The 23,887-nt window shown below is 40.0% G+C and overlaps 1 protein-coding gene across 1 annotated transcript in view; it reads right to left on the reverse strand.

Annotated features, from left to right (window-relative positions):
• Positions 1-392: 392 nt before the first annotated feature.
• LOC144685775 (zinc finger matrin-type protein 4-like) overlaps positions 393-23,887 on the reverse strand; it is a 34,894-nt gene continuing 11,399 nt past the window's right edge. The window contains exons 5-7 of the mRNA XM_078550639.1: positions 20,003-20,218; positions 15,096-15,195; positions 393-2,182 (exon numbers count right to left, since the gene is read on the reverse strand). Coding sequence (XP_078406765.1) covers positions 2,110-2,182; positions 15,096-15,195; positions 20,003-20,218 — 389 coding nt within the window. The 3' untranslated portion in view covers positions 393-2,109. The remainder of the gene's footprint in view (positions 2,183-15,095; positions 15,196-20,002; positions 20,219-23,887) is intronic.

Raw genomic sequence — 23,887 nt, forward strand, 5'->3', positions numbered from 1 at the left:
CACATCTCATCCAAAATACAGTCCAGCACTCACTCTGTACTTAACTGCAGATCAGCCTAGATTTTGTTCTCAAGTTTCTGGTGCGGGTTATGAACCACAAGCTTCTAACTCAGAGGCAGGGTACGATCACTGAGCCATGGCTGACACTGTAGAGAAAAGATACGTTCCTTAGCCATACGGTTTATTACCACTCGTTGCTGGGAACTTAATGGAGAAGTCAAACCATTTGAAGCATGCAATATCCTCAATACAATTCAGAAGTAATTGGAATTTCTATAAAATGTTACGACTTCTACTGTATATGTACAACAGAAAAGGGAAGTCCGGACCACAACTAATGTTCAAACGTTTAAGTATTTGGGGCAAATTCAGGATTGAAAGCAAATCAACACTTTGATAGGGAAACTAATTCTACATTTATTGTGCACGAGGAGAGTAAAAGTACAAAAATTGTCAAGGGTCACAGATTTTTCAACAAATCTTGTGCGGTCTAACTAAATATGTAGTTGAAGCAAAGGCAAAATAAAGACAGTTTAAAACAGACACTCAAACTACAGTAGTGTGGAAGAGTGCGCTGAGCTCCTGGGTCCATCCTTGCATGAGGTCTGCACACAGTTCAGTTCAGTACAGTTATTTTCGGTCACAATGACAATTAAAGCAGTTTCCCTTATGTTCCTCAACATACGTTGTTACTTTTTTCTAAAAAAAGAAAATGCACAAACATACACAATAAAATATAGTGCCAGAACACACCAAACATACTTTTGTTTTATGGTATTCTAAACATTAACATTTGTTGCACATGTATTAACCTCCAGGTTTCTCCCTATTTTCCCAATAAGTCACCCACACTCAAAGGATGTTCAAGACTGAAATGTATGCAGCATTCAGTTTGACTTAGGGGCAACCTGCAATTTAAAGGATTGTTGGGATGGGGGGAAATCTTGGAGGGGCATCAAAGTAAACCCAATTCATTAACAAACAAGGTAAAAACAAGTTTTGAACTGCAGCCTTTGTTTCTGTTTACAACAAATTGGCCTATTCAAATAAAATTCGAAGCATTAGGAACTAGTAATAAACGTCACTAATTATCCGTTAAATGTTACAGTAAGTGCCAGGTGCCTTTCCAGACAGTTGCCACACACCTTACAAAATGTGTCACTGAACCATTTTCCATTGTATCATAAAACAAACTAATCAGTTTTTTTTTTAACATGTGGGGTATCAGTTTGTAAAGGTTGCTTAAAGTTTTAGATACAATTATTATTTTTGTGTGATATGCTAATTACCAGTCACACCAGTCCAGAGTGGCCATTCAATAATCAAATTCAGCAATGAGACAGATATGGGACACAAATCAGAGATTTCTTGAGCAGAATTTATGCTGCAATCATATTCATCGCATCTGCATTAGTAATTTCTGAATAAGTGGAACAGGGAATATTCAGGCTTAGTTCCATGTATTAAAAAGTCTGCATCTCAATCACAATTCAGTGCCTCCTCGAGCAGGCAAAGATCAACCAGCTAAAATCCATGTTGCAGAGAGACCGTAAAAAGTTGTCAATGTTAGCTCATTTAAAAGGGTTAGTGTAAGATCAACAATCAGATTACGGGACATCAGTGCAATGATTTACAAGTGATGTTTCTCATCTTATCTAGGCTGCAATTCAAAGGCTACCAAACTAGTTATGTGGCAAATATATGCAATTGTTCATCTGTATCAAAGTTTCCTGTCATTCCCTAAAGAATCTACCAATTTAACTGCTGAGCTTAAGAATCAAACAGTAGTAAGAGACAGGGGTGCAAGTTTCTCGGTTCGGTTACCAATGTACTGAGCCAGGTAGGCATGTCCATAGTTAAACAAATGATGAAAAGCACCACTTACTGCTCTAAACATAGTTGTTTTACTCTCAGTCCTTTCAGCTATTTGCACAAACTTAAAAATTGAAAACAAAACACATTGGGCCCTAGAGCTCAGAATTATGGGCTGTTGTATCAGTAGAAGTGTTTTGCAGAACAGTATGCAGATCCAAACATGAACATGGGCCAGTAGGCCTCCACACTGACTGAATAACATTCACTGACAAGGAGAGCACCATGCCAATATTGTTAAATGACATCTTCTTCAAAAAGTTCAAAGCCCCCTTCATCATCTTCCGCAGTAAATTCGTTAGGTTTCAACCTGAGGGGAGGCAAAAGGATAAACAAAGTCAGGTGAAAGCTTAAGTCAAGCTCAGGCAGCCAATCTTGAGCATATAGCAAAAATGCTTTTAGAACTATTCCTGCAAAAAGTATCTGGCACATTTCTTCCTCATCTACTACCCCAAGTGGCAAATCTAAATGGATATTAAAACAATATAATGATCCAGTTAAAAAAGACAGATCGAGTAACAAGAAAAAAAACTGACCACCTGATATCAAAGTAAACACAGCAATAAAAATGAAAGCAGCATCACGGCCACAGTGGTAAAAGTTCTTACTTTTCTTACTTATATTTTTTTCTATTTCCGAAAGAAGTATAGTTTTTGGTATGAGCAGAAAAGCAAGAAGGTGGTGATAAATTAGTGTCCAAACACAGAGCATGTAGCCAGCATATGCACTCCCTCTACTTTACTGATTTTCAAAAAATCTCAAAAAGGAAATGTTAGCTTCTTTCCTGTCCATGATTAATTAAAATATTGCTGTAATTGTGCTGGGAAGAAGTACTAACGTCATTGCCTCCTTTAGGAATTCAAGTTTATTACAGTCAGAGTCTATTTGGTTAGAGTCAAGGAGAAGAGCAGTTGCTATGCTGCTACAGGTGCATTATACAGGTCACCAAATATAAGAGGTAGAGGGACAAATTGCAGAAATAAATAAAGCAATAGAGTAGTGATAATGGGGGAAACTTCAATAATCCTATTAGATTGGAGAAAAAAGTGTAAAGGGCAAAGAGTGTGAGGAAATCCTGACTGGATGCAAGAAAACTTCCTTGATCAACATATTTTCAACCCACTGAGGAAGGAACACTGGGTCTAGTTCTGGTGAATGAAGTGAGGCAAGAGGAGCATGTTCCACGGGAGAACATTCGGGAAATACTGATCACAACATCTTTAGGTTTAGAGTAGTTAAGGATAAGGAAAGATCAAAAGGTGAAAATACTCATCTGGAAGAGGGTTAATTCCAGTGAATTAAAAAGGAATGTTAAGGTCAAATATTCAACAAGCGATGGAAGGCCTTCAAAGAGGAGATAGTTTGGATACATACTAGACAGTTCTACAAGGGAAAAGGAAGGGCATTGAAAGTCATAACTCCCTGATGACAAATTAAATTGAGGCTAAAATGAAACAGAAAACAGGTCTTTGATAAATGTCAGGTCCACATTACAGTAGAGAATCAAGCTGAATGCAGGAAGTCCAGGCGGGAACAAAAAAAGGAAATAAGAGGAGCGAAAAGAACAAAGAAAAATTAGCAGCCAACGTAAAATTAAACTGTAAAGTCTTATGTAAAAGAGTAAAAGGATAGTCATCTAAGCCAACTGAGGACCAATAAGGAAATCAGCTTGTGAACACAGAGGCATGGCTGAAGTACCAAATGAATACTTTTCATCTGTCTTCACCAAAGAGGATACTGTAAATATTCCAATAAAGGAAGAATGGGTACAGAAATTGGATAGACTAAAACAGATAAAAAGGATTTTCAGAAATCTTTGAATATGGAAGGGCAAGTTGAGAAGGTGATTAAGAAAGCATATGGGGCACTTGCTTTCCTGTATAAAAACAAGGAAGTTATGCTAAACCTTTACAAATCTCTGGCAAGGTCCTGCAGAGGCTACAGATATGGTTTACCAGGATGACACGAGGGTTGAAGAAGTTCAGTTACGTATAGAGACTGGAAAAGCTGGAATTATTCTCATTGGAGCACCAAGGTTAAGGGGAAGCCAACTCAAAATACAAATTTAATTCAAAAAGCATTCAAAATTATGGCAGGTTTTGAAAGAGCAAGGAGTAGGAGCTATTTCTTCTGGCTAGTAAATTAGTAAACCAAGGTCACAAATTTGAAATAATTGGCAAAGGAACTAGAGGGGGAATGAGGAGAAATTTGTTTTGAGATTCTTTAATATCTGGAATCTCATGCAGTATAAACTGTTGTTCCCTTTGAGATTTGGTATTCTTGCAAATCTGTCCTGATGAGTACAAGACAAAAAGTTTTGACAGCATGTCTCTTTTTTTTAGTAATACTCAAGTCTGTACTACCAAGCGACTACTAATACCTAGAATGCACTACCTGTAACAGTGGTGGAATCACATTCCATTGGAACTTTTAAAAAGCAATTAGACATGTAATTGAAGAGAGCTAAATTGCAGGGTTATGAGAAAGTAGGATGTAAGAAGATTCCAAGCAATAGTCAGGCCACTGAAGCATTATACTGTAAACTTCAGAAGTTGCAAGCCAAACCTTACCAGCAAGAAAAACATCAAAGAGGGACTTTTCTATGTAGTGGGCAAATAGGAAAGGCATTAGATGTATCCTAATGTTCTTTCTCACTTGTTCTACATCATAAAGGAATCAAAGAAGTGCATCATCTGTTTGTGAGACTTTGAAGTGCTCCCCATACCTTTAAGCCAGTTTGAAGAACACCAGCAAAATGTTATCGTCCTGGCAGAAAAGGTAGATAATTTAATTTTACTAGCACCCTAGTAGGCAATTAATCCCGGGTCTAAATCCTCATTTGGCATGAAAGGAGAACTTGCTCCTGATAAACGCAATGCTGCCTGGACCCTAGCCTAGCTGAAAAGGGCTCATTGGGATAGCTCACTGGCATTTTATGAAAATGTTTATAAGATCATCACTTTTCCTACAAATCAAAAAACCCTTTACTAGTAGAGCATAATACTGTGGATGCTGGAAATCTGAAAATAAAATAGAAAATGCTGGAAATAATCACCAGGTCTGATAAATTTCCCCTCACTTGAATGTCTCCCCCACCACCTCCAGTTTTTTAGTTTAAAGCCTCACCTAAAACCCTAGTTATACAGTTCATCAGGACACAAGTCCTAGTTCAGTTTAAGTGGAGCCTGTACCAATCAAACAGCTTGTTCTTTTCTCGTGATGGCTCCAGTGCCTCATGAATCAAAATCCCTATCTGCCATGCCATTCTTTGAATCATGCAACCAACTCCCTGATCCATTTGATTCTTTACCAATTTGTGCATAGCTCAGATAGTAATGCAGGGATTACCTTTGAGGTTCTGTGCTTTAACTCTGACCCTGGCTCTTCAAATTCCTCCACCAGAACTTCATTCTATGTTATTGGTTCCTATGTGGACCACAACAACTGGGTTCGCTCCCTCCTATTTCAAATTCTTCTGCAGCTGTCAGGAAATGTATTTAAACTTGGCATTATGCAGACAACTTTAAAACTCTCAGTTATGGTTGCAGGGAACAGAATCCAATCCCCTGACTATACTGTTCCCTATGAATATGACATTAATTAATTAATACATATTGGAGATGGCAGTGCAGGTGATGTGCTGCGATTGCAGGATGTGGAGCTTCTTGATACTGGTGTGATCCAGGGTGAACACTTCTACAGCAAGTGTCTGCAGCTGCAGGAACTTCAACTCAGTTATTGAGTTGGAGGCTGAATTACAGCATATTAGGGAGAGGGAAAGTTAACTGGACACTTCATTCCAGGAGGCGGTCTTCTGATGGTCAGTGGTCAGAGACAGGAGGGTGTGACTGCAAGTGAGGCAAGTAAGGGAATTTGGAGAGCAGAAGTGAAGGAGCCTCAGCACTTGCAATTGTCCAACAGGTTTGATGTTTTTTCAGCTTGTTTGGATGAGAGTGGGAGCTGCAGGGTGGATGAGCCAACTGGCCAATGGCACCATAGTACATGAATTTATTCAAGCAGGGGGAGTTACAAGGAATGTAGTGGTAGTATAGTCAGAGCGATTGACACGTTCTCTGCAGCAAATAGCATGGGTCCAGATGGCTGTGTTGCCTGCACAGTGTCACGGTTCAGGACATCTGCTCGGGGCTCGAGAGGTACTTGCAGTGGGAGGGGGAGGACCTAGTCATCATGGTCCGTGTTGGCGCCAATGACTTAAGCAAACAAAGGAGGAGGTTTTGCATAGTAAGTATGAGGAGCTGGCACCAAATTAAGAAGCAGAACCTCAAGATCATAATCTCTCGATTATTACCCAAGCCACGTGCAAATTAACATCAGACAAATCTAACTAGGGCTGAACGTATGGCTCAAAGCCTGATGTGTGTTCCGGTTCATGGGGCACTGGCCCCAATACTGGGGAAAGTGGGATCTGTACCATTGGGACGGTCTACACCTGAACTGTGCTGGGACCAGTGTTCTTGCAAGCTGCATAACTAGGGAAGTAGAGTGAGTTTTAAACTAAGTAGTGGGGGCAAGGGTACAAATTTGGGAAGATGTGGTAAATCAAGGAAGTAGAGACAAGGCAAAAGAGAAAGGCACTATTACAGGAAATGAAAAACAGGCAGTGACAGGAAGGGATAGAGAATACAAATCTAAGTAAAACTAGAGGTTATAAAAAGAATAAAACTAAAGGCTCTGTATCTGAATGCACAAAGCAGTCGAAAAACAGATGAACTGAGAGCGCATATAGAAATAAGTACGATTTGATAGCCATTACATGGCTGCAGGAGGACGTAGATTGGGACCTGAGTATTAAAAGGGTATAGGACATTTAGGAAGGAAAAGAAGCAAGGAAAAGGTGGAGGGGTGGCTCTGTTAGTTAATGATGGCGTTAGAACAATAGAATGACCCAAGTGCAGGAAACCAGGATGTGGAAACGGTTTGTGTAGAGGTGAGGAATGGTAAAGGCAAGCGATCACCTGTGGAAGTTGTGTACAGGCCCCCTAATAGTAACCACATGGTAGGGTGGAGCATAAAGGAAGAAATAATGGGAGCCGTCAAAAAGGCACAGTGATAGTCATGGGAGATTTTAATCTACATATAGACTGGAAAAATCAGAGGGGCAAAGGGAGCCTAGATGGGGAGTTCATAGAATGTTTCCAAGATAGTTTCTTAAAACAGCGTGTTCTGGAGCCAACCAGAGAGCAGGCTATACCAGACCTGGTATTGTGCAATGAGATGGAATTAATTAATGATCTCACAGTGAAGGCTCCCATGGGTAGCAGTGACCATAATATGATCGACTTTTACATTCTGTCTGAGGGAGAGAGGAGTCCGAGACTATTTTTAAACTTAAAAAAGAACAATTATGAGAGCATAAAAGCAAAGCTGGCTAAAGTGAATTGGCAAATTAGGTTAAGGGATAGGTCAATAGAGATACAGTGGCAAACATTAAGGAGATATTTCAGAATACACAGAATTGATACATTCCAACGAGTAAGAAAAGGTCCAAAGGATCGACACACCATCCATGGTTAAATAGAAAGGTTAAAGGTAGCATCAAACTTAAAGGAAAAGTATATAATTGTGCAAAGATTTAGGTGGAAGGCCAGAAGATTGGGCACAGTGTAAGGAACAGCAAAGGATGACTAAAACATTAATAAGGAGGGAAAAATTCGAGTACCAGAGAAAGCTAGCCAGAAATATGAAAACAAATGGTAAGGCTTTCTAAAAATACTTTTAAAAAATGAGTTAATAAAATGAGCATTGGTCCTATAGAAAGTGAGTCTGGAGAATAGAAAGTGAGTCTGGAGAATTGATATTGGAAAACAAGGAAAAGGCTGATGAATTGAACAGGTATTTTGCATTAGTCTTCACTATAGAGGAAATAAGTAACATACAGAAGCAGCTATAAATCAGGAAATGGAAGGGAGGGACGAACTCAGGAAAATTACAATCAGCAGAGAAGTGGTACTGAGTAAATCGTTGGAACTGCAGGCTGACAAGCGCCCGGGTCTTGAAGGACTTCATCCTAGAATCTTAAAAGAAGTGGCTAGTGAGAGAGTTGATGCATTGGTTTTAATTTTCTGAAACTCCCTAGATTTGGGGAAGGTCCCATTAGATTAGAAGATAGCAAATGTAACTCCATTATTCAAAAAGGCAGGAGACAGAAAGCAGGAAAATACAGGCCAGTTAGCTTAACATCTGTCATAGGGAATGTTAGAAGTTATTATTAAAGAAGTTATAGCAAGGCACTTAGATAAGCACAAGATAATCAGACAGAGTCAACATGGTTTTGTGGAAAGGAAATTACGTTTAACCAACTTATTGGAGTTTTTTGAGGAAGGAACATGTGCTGTGGATAAAGAGGAACTGGTGGATGTACTGTACTTAGAATTCCATTTGATAAAGTATCACATCAAAGGCTACAGCAGAAAATAAAAGCTCATGGTGTAGGGGGTAACATATTGGCAAGGATAGAAGGTTGGCTGGAGTCAGTATAAATGGGTCTTTTTCAGGTCACGAAGATGTAACGAGTGGTGTGCCACAGGGATCAGTGCTGGGGCCTCAACTTAATTTCTTTAAATGACTGCGATGAAGGGATGGTTGCCAAATTTGCTGATGACACAAAGAAAGGTAGGAAAGGAATTTGTGAAGAGGACATAAGGAGATTACAAAAAGATCTATATAGGTTAAGTGAGTAGGCAAAGATCTGACAAATGGAGTATAATATGCGAAAATGTGAAATTGTCCATTTTGGCAAGAATAATAAAAGAGAAGCATATTATCTAAATGGTGAGATTGCAGAGCTTTGAGATGCAGAGGCATCTGGATGTCTTGGTGTATGAATCGCAAAAGGCTAGTATGCAGGTATAAGTAATTAGGAAAGCTAATAGAATGTTATCATTTATTACGAGGGGAATTGAATACAAAAGTAGGGATGTTATGCTTTAGTTATACAGAGCATTAGCGAGACCACATCTGGAGTACTGTGTACAGTATTGGTCACCTTATTGAAGGAAGGACGTAAATGTGTTGGAATCAGTTCAGAGAACGTTTACCAGACTAATACTTGGAACGGGTGGGCGCTCATATAGTGAAAGGTTGGACAGGCTAGGCTTGTATCCGTTGGGAGTTAAGAGTAAGAGGCGACTTGATTGAAACATATAAGATCCTGAGGGATCTCAACGGGGTGGATTAGGAGAGGATGTTTCCTGTTGTGGAAGAATCTAGAACTAGGGGTCACTGTTTAAAAATAAGGGGTCGCCCATTTAAAACTGAGATGAGGTGAAAGTTTTTTCTCTCGGAAGGTCATGAGTCTTTGGAACACTCTTCCCGAAAAAGTGGTGAAAAAGAGTCTTTCAATATTTTTAGGGCAGAGGTGGATAGATTCTTGGTAAGCAAGAGGGCAATAGGTTATTGGTGGGTAGGCCGGATGCAGATTTGAGTTTTTTTTTATTCATTCACGGGATGTGGGCTTCGCTGGCTGGGCCAGCGTTTATTGCTCATCCCTAGTTGCCCTTGAGAAGGTGGTGATGAGCTGCCTTCTTGAACCGCTGCAGCCCATGTGGTGTAGGTACACCCACAATGCTGTTAGGGAGGGAGTTCCAGGATTTTGACCCAGCGGCAGTGAAGGAATGGCGATATATTTCCAAGTCAGGATGGTGAGTGACTTGGAGGGGAACTTCCAGGTGATGTTCCCATTTATCTGCTGCTCTTGTCCTTCTAGATGGTAGTGGCCATGGGTTTGGAAGGTGTTGTCAAAGGAGCCTTGGTGAATTGCTGCAGTGCATCATGTAGATGGTACACGCTGCTGCTACTGTGCGATGGTGGTGGAGTGAATGTTTATGGACGTGGTGCCAATCAAGCGGGCTGCTTTGTCCCGGACAGTGTCAAGCTTGAGTGTTGTGGGAGCTGCACTCATCCAGGCAATTGGGAAGTATTCCATCACACTCCTGACCTGTGCCTTGTAGATGGTGTACAGGCGTTGGGGAGTCAGGAGGCGAATTACTTGTCACACAATTCCTAGCCTCTGACCTGCTCTTGTAGCAACAGTATTTATATGGCTAGTCCAGTTCAGTTTCTGCATTTGGACACAGAATGCTTCAGAACCGGAGGAGTCGTGAATGGTGCTGAACATTGTGTAATCATCAGTGAACATCCCCACTTCTGACCTTATGATGGAAGATCACGATGAAGCAGCTGCTGAAGATAGTTGGGCTGAGGACACTACCCTGAGGGACTCCTGCAGTGATGTCCTGGAGCTGAGATGACTGACCTCCCATAACCATAACATTTTCCCTTGTGCTAGGTATGACTCCAACTAGCAGAGACTTTTCCTCAGATTCCCATTAACTCCAGTTTTGCTAGGGTTCCTTGATACCACACTCTGTCAAATGCTTCCTTGATGTCAAGGCAGTCACTCTCACCTCACCTCACCTCGGGTGTTCAGCTCTTCTTTCCATGTTTGAACCAAGGCTGTAATAAGGTCAGGAGCTGAGTGGCCCTGGCGGAACCCAAACCGGGCATCAGTGAGCAGGTTATTGCTAAGTGCCATTTGATAGCACTGTTGATGAACCCTTCCATTACTTTACTGATGATCGAGGGCAGACTGATGGGGCAGTAAATAGCCGGTATGGATTTGTCCTGCTTTTTGTGTAAGGACATACCTGGGCAATCTTCCACATAACTGGGTAGATGCCAGTGTTGTAGCTGTACTGGAACAGCTTGGCTAGGGGCATGACAAGGTCTGGAGCACAAGTCTTCAGTACTATTGCCGGAATATTGTCAGAGCCCATAGCCTTGGTTCCAGTGCCTTCAGCCATTTCTTGATATCATGTGGAGTGAATCGAATTGGCTGAAGACTGGCATCGGTGATGCGAGGGACGTCCAGAGGAGCCCAAGATGGATCATCCACTTGACACTTCTGGCTGAAGATTGTAGCAAATGCTTCAGCCTTATCTTTTGCACTGATCTGCTGGGCTCCATCATCATTGAGGATGGGGATATTTATGGAGCCTCCTCCTCCATCGAGTTGTTTAATTGTCCACCACCATTCAGGACTGGATGTGGCAGGACTACAGAGCTTAAATCTGATCCGTTGGTTGCAGGATCGCTTAGCCCTGTCTATCACTTGCTGCTCATGCTGTTTGGCACGCAAGTAGTCTTGTGTGATAGCTTCACCAGGTTGACACCTCATTTTTAGGTATGCCTGGTGCTACTCCAGGCATGCCCTCCTGCATTCTTCATTGAACCAGGGTTGATCATCAGGCTTGATGGTAATGGTAGAGTGGGGGTTATGCCAGGCCATGAGGTTACAGATTGTGCTCAAGTACAATTCTGCTGGGGCTGATGGCCCTCAGCGCCTCATGGATGCCCAGTCTTGAGTTGCTAGATCGGTTCAAAATCTATCCCATTCAGCACAGTGGCAGTGCCACACAACACGATGGAAGGTATCCTCTGTGAAGGCAGGTCATCTCCACAACGATTGTGTGGTGGTCACTCCTACCGATACTGTCATGGACAGATGCATCTGCGACAGGTAGGTTGGTGAGGAGGAGATCAAATATGTTTTTCCCTCTTGTTGGTTCCCTCACCACCTGCCACAGACCCAGTTTAATAGCTATGTGCTTTAGGACTCGGCCAGCTCGGTCAGTACTGGTGCTACCGAACCACTCTTCGTGATGGACATTAGTCCCCCACACAGAGTACATTCTGCGCCCTTGCGCAAGTGGTTTTCAACACGGAGGAGCACTGATTCATCAGTTGAGGGAGTGCGGTATGTTGTAATCAACAGGAGGTTTCCTTGCCCATGTTTAACCTGATGCCACGGGACTTCATGGGTTCTGAAGTCGATATTGAGGATTCCCAGGGCAACTCCCTCCCAACTGTATAGCACTGAGCCGCCACCTCTGCTGGGTCTGTCCTGCCGGTGGGACAGGACATACCCAGGGATGGTGATGGAGGAGTCTGGGACATTCTGTCAGGTATGATTCCATGAGGATGACAATGTCAGGCTGTTGCTTGACTTGTCTGTGAGACACCTCTCCCAATTTTGGCACAAGCTCCCACGTTATTAAGGGTGACTCTGTAAGGTCGACAGAGATCGTTGTCATTTCCAATGCCTAGGCCTATGCCAGGTAGTCCGTCCGCTTTCATTCCTTTTTTGTGTCTCTGTTGTGGTTTGTTACAACTGGATGGCTTGCTAGGTCACTTCAGAGGGCATTTAAAAGTCAACCTCATTGTTATGGTTCTGGACTCATGTGTAGGCCAGACCACGTAAGGACGACAGATTTCCTTCCTTAAAGGGCATTAGTGAAAGAGATGGGTTTTTACAACAATCGATAATAGTTCCATGGTCATATTAGGCTTTTAATTCCAGATTTTTATTGAATTCAAATTCCACCATCTGCTGTGGCGGGATTCGAACCCGGGTTCCCAGAGCATTACTCTGGGTCTCTGGATTACATGTCAATGACAACACCACTACGTCACCCCCATTCCGACTACACCATCGCCTCCCGATCAGCCACGATCTTAAGTGACGGAGCAGGCTCGAGGGGCCGAATGGCCTACTCCTGCTCCTTGTTCATATGTTCAACATTTCTTTTCACTCCTCCCACTTGAATAGCCTTCTGTACCATGATGCCATGGTCAATTTGCTCATCTACCCCGCAGATTTTGCCCTGAACCACACAGGCAACAAGAACCTAGTACCTGTTGGTTGAGGGCGGCCAAGGCTCCTCCAGCATTGTATATGGGGTCCTCTTACCTGCCTGACTCTTCATCACAACCTCTTATTCATGATCACTGATCAAACCTGCACCATGTCCTAACCTAAGTGGTGTGACTCCTCGATAAAGGTGCCAAGTAATTCTCCCCCTCCCTGATGCTCTATGAAGATCTGCACCTCGGATGCAGCTCAACAAATTGGAGCTGAATTTCCTCAAGGTGCAGACACTTACTGCAGATGTAGTTATCCATGATCACAATGCTCTCCAAAGTTCCACATGCTACAGTTGTGCACGCCACCTTCAATACCACCCCTTTATAACTTTACTTTATTAGTCTATGTATTTAATCACCAAATTTCCAACTTCTACACTGTTTGCAATGCACTCTATGCAGACTACTCTTTATTAACTAATTTCACTCTGTAACTTTGAAGAAAGAGCTAACACACCTAAAGTAGTCCTGTGAACTAAACTCTTTTTATTCATCCAGCAGTTAACAGTCTACTTCTGAAGCTACTGGAATTATGCATTGAATGGGAGGTTCTCATACTTGGCAATTGCTTCCCAAGAAAGAAAAGGATCAGGCAATGAAGGAAAAGTGGTTGACCATCTTGAAGCTGCCTTGGGTTTAGTCACAAGCGCATCCGAAGACCAGTAAAACTTCTATTATTAGTTTAGATCCACTGGTCAAAAGATCTCCGTTTTACTTGCAATCTAGTAAATGAACTTGCAAAGTGCTTAAGTAAGCAGAGGAACTCTGTGGCCCATCTACACAGCTTGAGACACAGTAACAAAGCTACTGAACTGGTTTGTCATCGGTTTATCCAAACCATTCTGTGGCACAGTAGTGGATTACCACCAAGAAGCAATTCTTGTTAGTATGCACCAAATGAGGTGCTAAATCAGCAGCATAGTTCAATTCAGAATATGTTTCCCAAGGCAACACAAAGGGAGACTACCCCCATGTCAACCTTTGCCCCTTTCTTTGATAGAAACAGATTCTTAAATAGAATGCCGTCTCAGGTCACGAGGTTGAAACAGATAGATGGACAAGGATCAAACTGCCCCAGGTTTTACTAATGCTCTGTAATTGATGCTATATCCAGAGTGTAAGAAAGGGCCTCCTTCACCTCAATATTGCACACATTATGCTAAAGTTGCCTTTTAGAAAATTCCCTGGTGAAGGTTTCTCGTGAAGTCTCAGGCACTGTTGGCACGGGATCAACACTAGTGCTAAACATGAAGCAACATCTTCCAGTATAATCTCTGACTCAATAAATTTAAATGAAGAGCAGTTAAAGATTACCATAGTCATACAAGGGGTACAGCAGTGGTTATGGTACTGGACTTTCAATCCAGAGGTTGAATTCAGGTAGCACCAAGGCAAGTTCTGAAATTGAATTAATAAGCCTAAAATTTGTAAACTGGCATCAAAAAGGACCATAGAAGCTGCTGTATGCCCATAAAACACCCCACTAATTCACTAATGCTCAGTTCACCAATGCTTTTGCAAAGGGTTACTACCACCTCTTCTCAATCTAGCTATGTTATTCCAATCTTCTGTCCATGTAGCTGATTCTTAATATTCCCTGAAGTAGCAATAAATGTAACTCTACTAGCTTTGCCACATCTAAAGAACAAATTGTTAGTACAAGAGCTGGCACCAGATGAACACAGGACGGGAGGGAGGTGTGACCAAAGACAGAAGAGGCTGTCTGGAACTGGAAGAACTAAACACCTTCTGCCAACTATCTAAGTCAATGCAGCAAGTGCCTGCCTAAGCAGTGGAGCACATCGCTAATTCAACACCAGTAACAGATATGCTTATTAGTTTATCAGCGGACAGAATATTTATGATATGAGTACATCATAATAGCAGCTTGGGCCTCCCACACAATGGTGTGAATCAGAGCTACTGGTCAGTGGATAAATTTTGCATGGTACACTTTATTATGCAACCATCCTGATTTATGAAGTGAAAGTACCTCAGAAGTATAATCTTCTGGCCTAAACCTACAATTTGGGTTATTTTCACAAATACATGGCTCTTTCAATACTTCAGCTATATATATTAGGTCATTGAGGAATTCACAAGACAAGTAAAAAAGGACTTCCCCAAAAGCCTTTGTAACTCCATTTTGACTATTACGGATACAACTGAACAAAAGTAGTTCAGTTTTTCTTCCCACAGTCATTTCACCAAGGTGGAACTTAAATGCAAAAGCAAAGATGTATCATTCAGATTTAAATGCAAACCATTCCACCAACAATCCTACACATGCCGGATCACTGATTAACCATGTTAATGTATCAAAATGGCTTTTTGCATCCAAAATAAAGATAATGGCAGCAGGTCCAATGGACTCGTCCCTGACTCAAGTCAAGCTAAGTTTCTATGTTATTTTTGTCTACCCTATGTAGATTGCTATGTGATGCTAAGAACAGGATAATTTTTATAGTTTTGCTTTAAAAAAAACAGGTAGGTGTACTTACTGGTTCTGGTGTTTGGTTCCCTGGATGTGTGCCTGATACTGTTCTATTGAGTTCAGAACAATGTTACAGGTGTTACAGGGGTAGCCTTTAGCAGCAGCAGCTGTGAAAGATTATAATTTAGTTACCTGCCATAATAAACAACGGTTGAATAATGCAATTACCTGCCTATAAGAATACACTTATCAAAGTTGAAATTTCAAGGACACTTATTTAATAACTATTTGCTTAGCTATTCGGTTTCCTTTCCTCATGTTTCCCAATTTTATCACTTAATAGTAAGAGTTTTTACCCATGCTTTATAGAAAAAAAAACTTTAGTTTTCAAGCTATAAAAAGAACAGGATTTAGGGGCAAGAGACAGTCCAAAGTTATGGTCAACTGTATTCATTACACACAGATCAGTCATCATCTATGAAGAGAATAAGGTGGGCTGTTTATGTTTTGGGTGTGGACCCTTAATCCAAACTGAGGCCTCAAAAAGCATGCATTTTCGTATGGTTAGGAAAAAATTGGGACGTAAGGAAAGGATCTATAGGTAAACCAGTCATAGAGGGAATTAAAAACTTTCATGTCATTGAACTTTCATGTTACTATCATGTATTAAGGGTGTTAACATGAAACCTTTCTAAACCACAATTAGAGAAATGTGTGCAGCTTTCAGCTTTACACTAAAGCGATACAGAAGGTGCTGCACAGATTCCAAAAGGTGCCACCCGATATGAGGAAATATAAATGCGAAGGAAGACATTAAAAAATGTGACTGGTTGCATCAGAAAGGAGGATATTAGAGGGTAATTTGATAAGAGTTGTTTAAAACTATGAAAGAACGAGACAGGAGAAAACCCAAATTTATCAATGATTAATGAGCTGCCTTTATTTTCATACGATTTCAGAATGGATGAATGCTGGGATTTTTTTTTTATTCATTCACATGATGTGGGCATTGCTAGTAAGGCCAGAAATTTACTGTCCATCCCAATTGTCCTTGATGTACAACTGAATGGCTTGCTAGACCATTTCCAAGTTAACCATAATGCTGTGGGCCAGGATTCATTTGTAGGTTTCCTTCCCTAAATGACATTAGTGGAACACCCAGATGGGCTTTTATAACAATAAGATAGTTTAATGGTCACCTTTACTAGCTTTTAAAAAAAAAACATATTTATTAATTAATTGAACTTTAATTCCCCACTGCCATGGCGGGATTGAACTCATGTCCTCAGATCATTACTCAGGATTCTGAATTTCTAATCTGGTAACATAACCATTTTGATACCATATGCCATAACCACTAATGCTAAAATTTGCTAAGTAGCAAATGTGATTGGGAATACATATTCCAGGCTATAGGATCTTATAGGAACAGGAAAATTGGGAAAGGAAGAGAATTAGCTATATTGAGAAACCTCACAATTACAGCAGTACAGAAACAGGATTCCAACAAAAGCGATCAGACAGTGGAAGCCTGCAAAGAATGCTAGACTCAGTTGGAATTGTCTACAGACCTCCTGATAATGATGATGTAGTGGGGGTAGGGAATGTATAAATAGAGGTCAGTGCAGCATGTAGCAAAATCAATGTGGTTATCGTGGGAGATTCAATTTTCACATAGATTACAAGGGCAACTCAAGTTGTAACGGTAATGAATTTCTAGAATGGATCTGGGACAGTTTTCTAGAACAATGCAAGAATGAAAGCAGGCCATTCAGCCTTTGAGCTTGTCAAGCATTCACTTGGATCGTGCCTAAGCTGCATCTCAACTCCATTTGCCCATTGCTTGGTTTTATATTTAATATCCTTATACTACTTCTAAGGAGCATCATTAACCCGAACTAGTTGGAACCAATGGCCTATTTCCATGTTTTAATTTATATGTAGTTTATATATAGTTTGCAGATAATTAACCTTTCCACTCCCTCTTTGTGACTGGTTTATCTACTGATTCTCTTCCCTCTCAGCTTTTTTCCAACCGCATCAAAATCTTCATTTAACTTGCAGGCTTCAGTTCCAATGGAAGATTTTGCATCTAAAAAACTTTGTAGCCTGTCTTTTCTTTTACAGATGCTGCAGGACCTGCTGTGCATTTCCATATTTTCTGTTTTTATTTCACATTTCTAGCATTTGCAGTTCTCCTTTTTTGTTTACAGTTTAAGACAAACTAGTTTATTTTCTTGCTTTGGTAATGTAGCTTTTTCGAATTTTTACTTGCTTCAGTAAAACATGAAGTTAAATAACAGCCTAATTATTTTAATGACTGTTAATACTACAGGAAAGGGGAAGCAAATCAGCATTTCATTTTAGATGGAGGATATTTTACATCTCTCGAACTTTACAGTTAATCTATAGCTTTAGCGACATCTGGTGAGCTAGGCATTTTATGTCAGCCTGATGTAAAATAGGATATTCTGGTTTCTGGTATAGACTTCCCTCACCCTGATAACTGATGTGTTTTCTGCCATGTATACTGCAAAAATACCAGACACATCGGCTACCTTCTAAATCTTAGCATTTAGCATTCAGAAGTCAGCGGAGAAGCCAATAAAGCTAATTTGGAAGAATAGCCTGCGCAAATATAGCTTTGCACAGACTTTTTTTTAAAGCAGCACACAAAAGATCTCTTATTGCCACAGCAGCATTTAGTAGCAAATTTTCACCCACAGAAAGGCACAAGTGATTCAATCTCAACTATGGTTATTATCATGGAGCCAAAAGATTAGCCCTGGACTTAGTAGCACTTATCTATTCATGTTTCCTGATGCAACTGTCAGGCAGAAAGCTGAGGCCTGTGTGTGTTGCAGGGAACTTAGAGAATACTTTTTCCTTAGTGAGAATGCAGCTCCAAGTTCCCTCCCTGTCACTTCATATTTCCATATTGAATCTTTTGGCTAAATTCTGCTTTTGCATTGAGCACCAAAGCTACCTAAGCCTCCTAGTGAAATAAGTTGCACCTCTGTTCCCTAAAATGATAAACTGATTTTCCATGAGGTAGACTTAGCTAGAAGAAAGATACAAAAAAGCAACAATAAAAGTGATGAACAGGGAATTAGGAGGTCTGAATCAGTTACATAAAGGAGAAATGAGTTGACGATTTTGCTATTTTTGTTCCCTGAACCACGTGAGTTTTAAGCTCATGTTTGAACTCAGAGCTTTGAGATAATGTAAAATCTTTTGACATCCACTCATAATTCAAGCAAGCAACAGTAATTTGGGCAGTAATCTAAATACTTGCAAAAGGAGACATTTTCCAGAATTGGGCTTTGCAGTAGGGAAGAAAATAGTTTGTTAAGTGTACCTCATAGGTATGCTACTATATCAAAACAACTCAATAAAAAACTAGCCAGTATCTCACCACAGACAACAGAACAAGAAACTGATACATGTATGACTATACATTTTTAAACTTAAATAAACTGTATTGTCCCCAGTGGTTCAGCTAGATCAAGACAGTGAATAGCCAAGCCTTCCAGTCCACCAATATTCCAGGTTCAGTCAATATTAGTTGATGTCAGCTCTACCTGTGGGAGTAGTGTACGTACATGCACAAGAAACAAAAATAAGCCACAATCATTACCAATTCCTAGTGGGAATGCAAACAGTGTAGGGCTCAGCTATTATGTCCTTCATGGAAAACAACACATCAACATTCACTGTCTAGCGTCATCAATGATCAATTGGGAAAGGTATTACAGTTACCCGTGAACCAGACCCCAGCAAGAGCATCAGAGCTGATGCTTAGAAACAGTGCAAATTGCACACAAGTGCCACAGTACAAGTACAAGTGTGTTTTTTTCTGGATTTGTAGGATATTTCAGCCATGTGCCAATGGCAATAACATGATGGCAAACCAACAGTATGTCGTTAGAAGTTCGCCTATTTCCAAATAGAAAAATGCCATTCACTCCTCGGATGCAACAATTTGTTTCAAAATTAGCAGAAAATATTTCCAAAGGGCCAGGCTGCAATGAACAAATAGCCAACAAAACAAGTTGGACGATACTGGTTTTCAATCGCCTAGCAAGTAGTGCAAGGTCACAACTGACTAGATAGCTAATGTATGAGCAACACAAATAGTTTGTTTTAACTGCATTTCATGAAATAAGTTGAACTGGGGATTTTAATTTGAGTTTTATTCATGGATAAATACATAAACACACAATAATGCAAGATCCATCAATTTTGAAAGAAAATAAATGGCGATATTCCTTTTACAAACAATGCTAATATAAAGCAAGTAATATCTAACCTACATATTAATTAGTTGTATTAGACTCCATTTAATTTTTTTCACTAAGTAAGATGAATCAGGATTCTTTTAATTGTGGCTTTGACAATGCATTTATTTTCTAATATTCTCCACAGAAAAAAAGAACTACAAATTACTGAATTTCATATGTTTGCTCAAATCTAGGAGCATTTTTCTTATTTCACGTTATATTCTGTGCATAAAAATGGCAATTACACTTTCCTAAACTGAACACTGCAGTTCAAATGTTAGCACTGAAGGCACATATATTTTACAAAAGTAACGGAAGTTTCCACAAGATGTTTACAATTTCCTCAGCTGGTTTCAGTGAGCAGGTTTTGTTTTTATATATAGCATCAGCTTTTGGGGTATAGGATTACAACATTTTACCCAGAAATAAAAATAACTCACAAACATTGATAATCTGAAATAAAACAGAAAATGGCAGAAATACACAGCAAATTTGTCAGAATATGAAAGAAAAAGAATGATGGATCGATGTTTTGGATGCAAACTCTTCCCCGAGTTCTAACGTAGGATCTCTAACTGCCTTGCACTTTATTTTAGCAGATGCTGTGAGGCCTAAAGTGTATTTCCAATATTTAATCCCTTTTCTAGTCACATGTAGTATACAGTGCATTAGTTTCTGCAGGTTGAATACTCACAGTTATTACCAGCTTGTCCCAGTTGTTCCAACAACTTTGCTTTTGTCTCACGTTTCTTGTGTCTTTTGCCCACATAGTGTTGTTTGGCAATAGCAGGATGGTTAAAAAAAGCTTGACACAGGCTACAGTACTTGTCAGGGTCATTGCTCCCAGGTTCAACATTGGACTGCACAGCAGAAGTTGGGGCAATTTCTTTCTTTGCCTTAGGGGGGGCAGCTGCTACAAAAAAAAATCCAAGATGTTCATACTGCAACTGATCTGGAGAGAGTAAAATTTATCTTTATGTTTAAAGCAAATTGGCTTCCATTCAGGCAACTATAAATTAAAGAACTTATTATATCATTTATTGTTTTACACGCCAAAATCCTTGGAGCAACAAGGACAAAGATCTTCAACAAGAGTTACTATATCACAACTATTTTGTAAAGTTTTCCTGCTGATCATTTTAAAGTTTTGAAATAATGTTGCGGAGAACCAAACGCCTGTTGTTCGTAGCTTTTAGTTTTGCAACCAAAATACCGCTAACAAACGACTTCAAATATTGACAAGATAAACAATCTAAAAAATAAAGCCTCAGCTTACATGACATTATCTCCAAAATGTAAGAAACTTACAAAATTAAGAGATACAAGTACACAATCATTCCTAATTTCAAGACGACTGGAAATGTCATTACTAATTTGTAGAAGATTCCTTGAAGTGCAAAGGCAAGTTCCAGGACAGAAAAAAGTGTTGGTCATCTAACTAATTTAAAAATAGGTTGCACTTACAATCTTTGCTGTCTTTACTAAGTATGCAAATTTCCTTCTAGCCTGTGTCCGAACGGCAGAAAGTTCACAAGTTCCTTCAGCCATGTAAAAGGGAAACTACTAAAGGTACTTATACAGGTCAAGTGTCCTTTATCCAAAACCTTGAGGCCAATTGCGTTTCAGATTATTTCAGTTTTTGAATACCGCATATAAGCCTTGGCCTACCTGAGTTACAGTGGCCGAAGCCTAGGCTAACTGTTGTCTAAAGTAAATAAGATGGCTAGAAAAGCTGTACCGCTGAATAATAAAGAGTGTACCTGTAATAAGTTCCCACCCATGGCACAACCTGCTTGTAGGCGAGGGTTCGCAAGGTAAACAGTGCAGACAAACAACTAGACTTTCCACGATAAAGATCGGGTGTGGTCAGCGAGGTTCGTGTTGGCTCGTGTCAGAGACTTCCTACGCTAAAGGTTGATGGGGTTCAAAAAAAGTGCGGATTTTGGATTTACGGATAAAGGATACTCAACCTGTATATCGCTCTGTTGTCTTCAGGATGACTGCACTATGTCATTTTCTCAGTGCTGCTCTTCCTCATTTACATTCCTATCCCATTCTCCATTAGATCCACCCAGAACGACAGCTTATGAAACTGGTGCCAGTTTACAAGACCCAAAAAAGTGTCCGTCTTTTACCATGAAACAAATTGCGAGTCAGTTTATGAGTGCTGCTAATGAAGAGAAAACAATTTATTTGCCAAGAGCTAATTTAGGAAAATACAAATTCACTTTATTTCTAGGGTGTCCAGCTCCCTAAGCACAAGGCAATGACTCAGCGTGGCTCAGTTTGCAGAATTTTCACATCAAGGCAAAAATTGTGGGTTCAAACCCTACTCTAGGACTGGATATTGATACATTAACTGTATTCGAAACGTTAACTGTATTCCTCTGCGCAGATGCTGTCAGACCTGTTGGGTTTTTCCAGCTATTTTTATTTTTGTTTCTCTGGACATCCTAGTAAACATTTCTTTCTCAACCAGCATAATCAAAAACAGGAAAATTGATCATTCTGAGAGTGGATATTGCTGCAGCAAACATAGCTGCCATATTTTCCCACATAATTCTTGAAAACAATCATACATGAAATTTTAGGGGGCATTTGAGACTAAGTGCTAAATAAAAGCAAGACTTTAAGTCTTTGTAAAGATGTTTTAACACTGGTGCTATTTTAGTTTGGATTACAAGACACTGGTTTTGATAACCCAGCTCCCAGATCTTAACCTACTATATCCCTGATGACCAGACTTTTAGATCAATTTTATTTTTCTGGGTCTGTAACTCTTGCTGGGATGAGGGAGTCCAATTTAGCAGTGCAAATGTTGAACCCCTAGAATCTGAATCAAAACAATGGCAGTATAAAAGCAGTTTGAATATCTTCATGTTGCTCCAAATCTTTAACAACAGCTTTTCAGTATAACAAAACTTGTGTTCTCAAAATGCAAGCAACTTAATCAGCAATTTAAATTTGAAACCTGGTCATTATAGTTAGGCACTTGATCCTGTATTCTGCTAACTTGCTCAATCTCAACTGCTAGCACTATTTGTCCAAAAAACAGCTGGGTTCAGTCCTTATTCTCTATATTTGTTTCAAATTAATTGGAGAAAGGCATGAGTTGAGCTGTCTCGCTAACACTTAAATACTTAATTCGAGTTTTGCTCAACTGCACCAAACTAATCGCCAGTTTTTGTCATCTTAACCATTTTTGAGGTTAGTCTGTTTTCTACAACAATGCAAAGCCCACAAAAGACTGACTTTTATCCTTGGAGCTTCACAGTGAGTAAACTTCTCCATGTTACTTGTTACCTTTATTACTTTAATTCATTGCAACGGCATAGAATGGCTGCAGCACAGGTGACTATTCAGCCTGTAATGACTGTACCAATTCTCTGTAAGAGGAACTCACCTAGTCCCACTCCCCTGTCCTTTTCATCTCTTCAGGACTTATCCAATTTTCAACTGAAAGGCATGAATGAATCTGCCTTCACCATATACTCAGGCAATGAATTCCACATCCTAATCACTCACTGCATAAAAAAGATTTCCCTCATGTTTCCATTGGTTCTTTTCCTGATCACCTTAAATCAGTGTCCTCTGATTCTCAATGGGTACTGTTTCTTTCTGTGCTCTCTGTCTAAACTTGTCATGATTTTGAACGCCTTTTTCAAATCTCAAGTTTCTCTTCTCTAAAAGAACAACCCCAACTTCTCCAATCTATCCACATAACTGCAGTCCCTTATCCCTAGAACTATTCTCATAAATCCTTTCTGTACCCTCTCTAAAACATGTACATCCTTCCTAATGTGCAGTGTTCAGAATTGGACACAATACGCCAACTGAATTCGAACCAGTAATTTATAAAAGTTAACGGTAACTTCCTTGCTTTTGTACTCTATGCCTATATTTATAAAGCCAGGATTCCATATGCCTTATTAACCCCTTTCTCAACATGCCCGGCCACCTTCAATTTGTGCACATATACCGCCATGTGTCTCTGTTCCTGCACCCATTTCAAAACCATGTTCTTTATTTTATATTGCCTCTCTTTGTCCTTCCCACCAAAACATCACTTCACATTTCTATGTAATAAGTTTAATCTGTCATGTGCCCACGCATTCCATCAGCTTGCTCATGTCCTCTTGAAGTCAGCTGCTATCATCCTCACTGTTCACAATACTCCAAGTTTTGTGTCATTGGCAAATTTTGAAATTGTGCCCTATACACCCAAGTCTAGGTCATTATATATATCAAAAAAAGCAGCGGTCCTAGTACCGACCCCTAGGGAACCTCATTGGATACATTCCTCCAGTCCACAACATAACCATTCACTCTTTCCTGTCACTCAGCCAACTTCACATGCATGCTTCCCTGTCCCTTTTAATTCATGTGCTTCAAATTTACTGGGAAACTTTGTGTGACACTTTATTAAAAGTATTTTGATAGTCCATGTATACCACATCGATTTAATTGCTGCCATCAATCCTCTCTGTTACCTCAAAAAATTCAATCAAGTTAGTTAAGTATGATTTGTCCTTGACAAATCCAAGCTGGCTTTCCTTAATTAGTCTAAATGACTTAATTT

This window comes from Cetorhinus maximus, chromosome 10, assembly GCF_964194155.1.
Source record: "Cetorhinus maximus chromosome 10, sCetMax3.hap1.1, whole genome shotgun sequence".
NCBI lineage: Eukaryota > Metazoa > Chordata > Chondrichthyes > Lamniformes > Cetorhinidae > Cetorhinus > Cetorhinus maximus.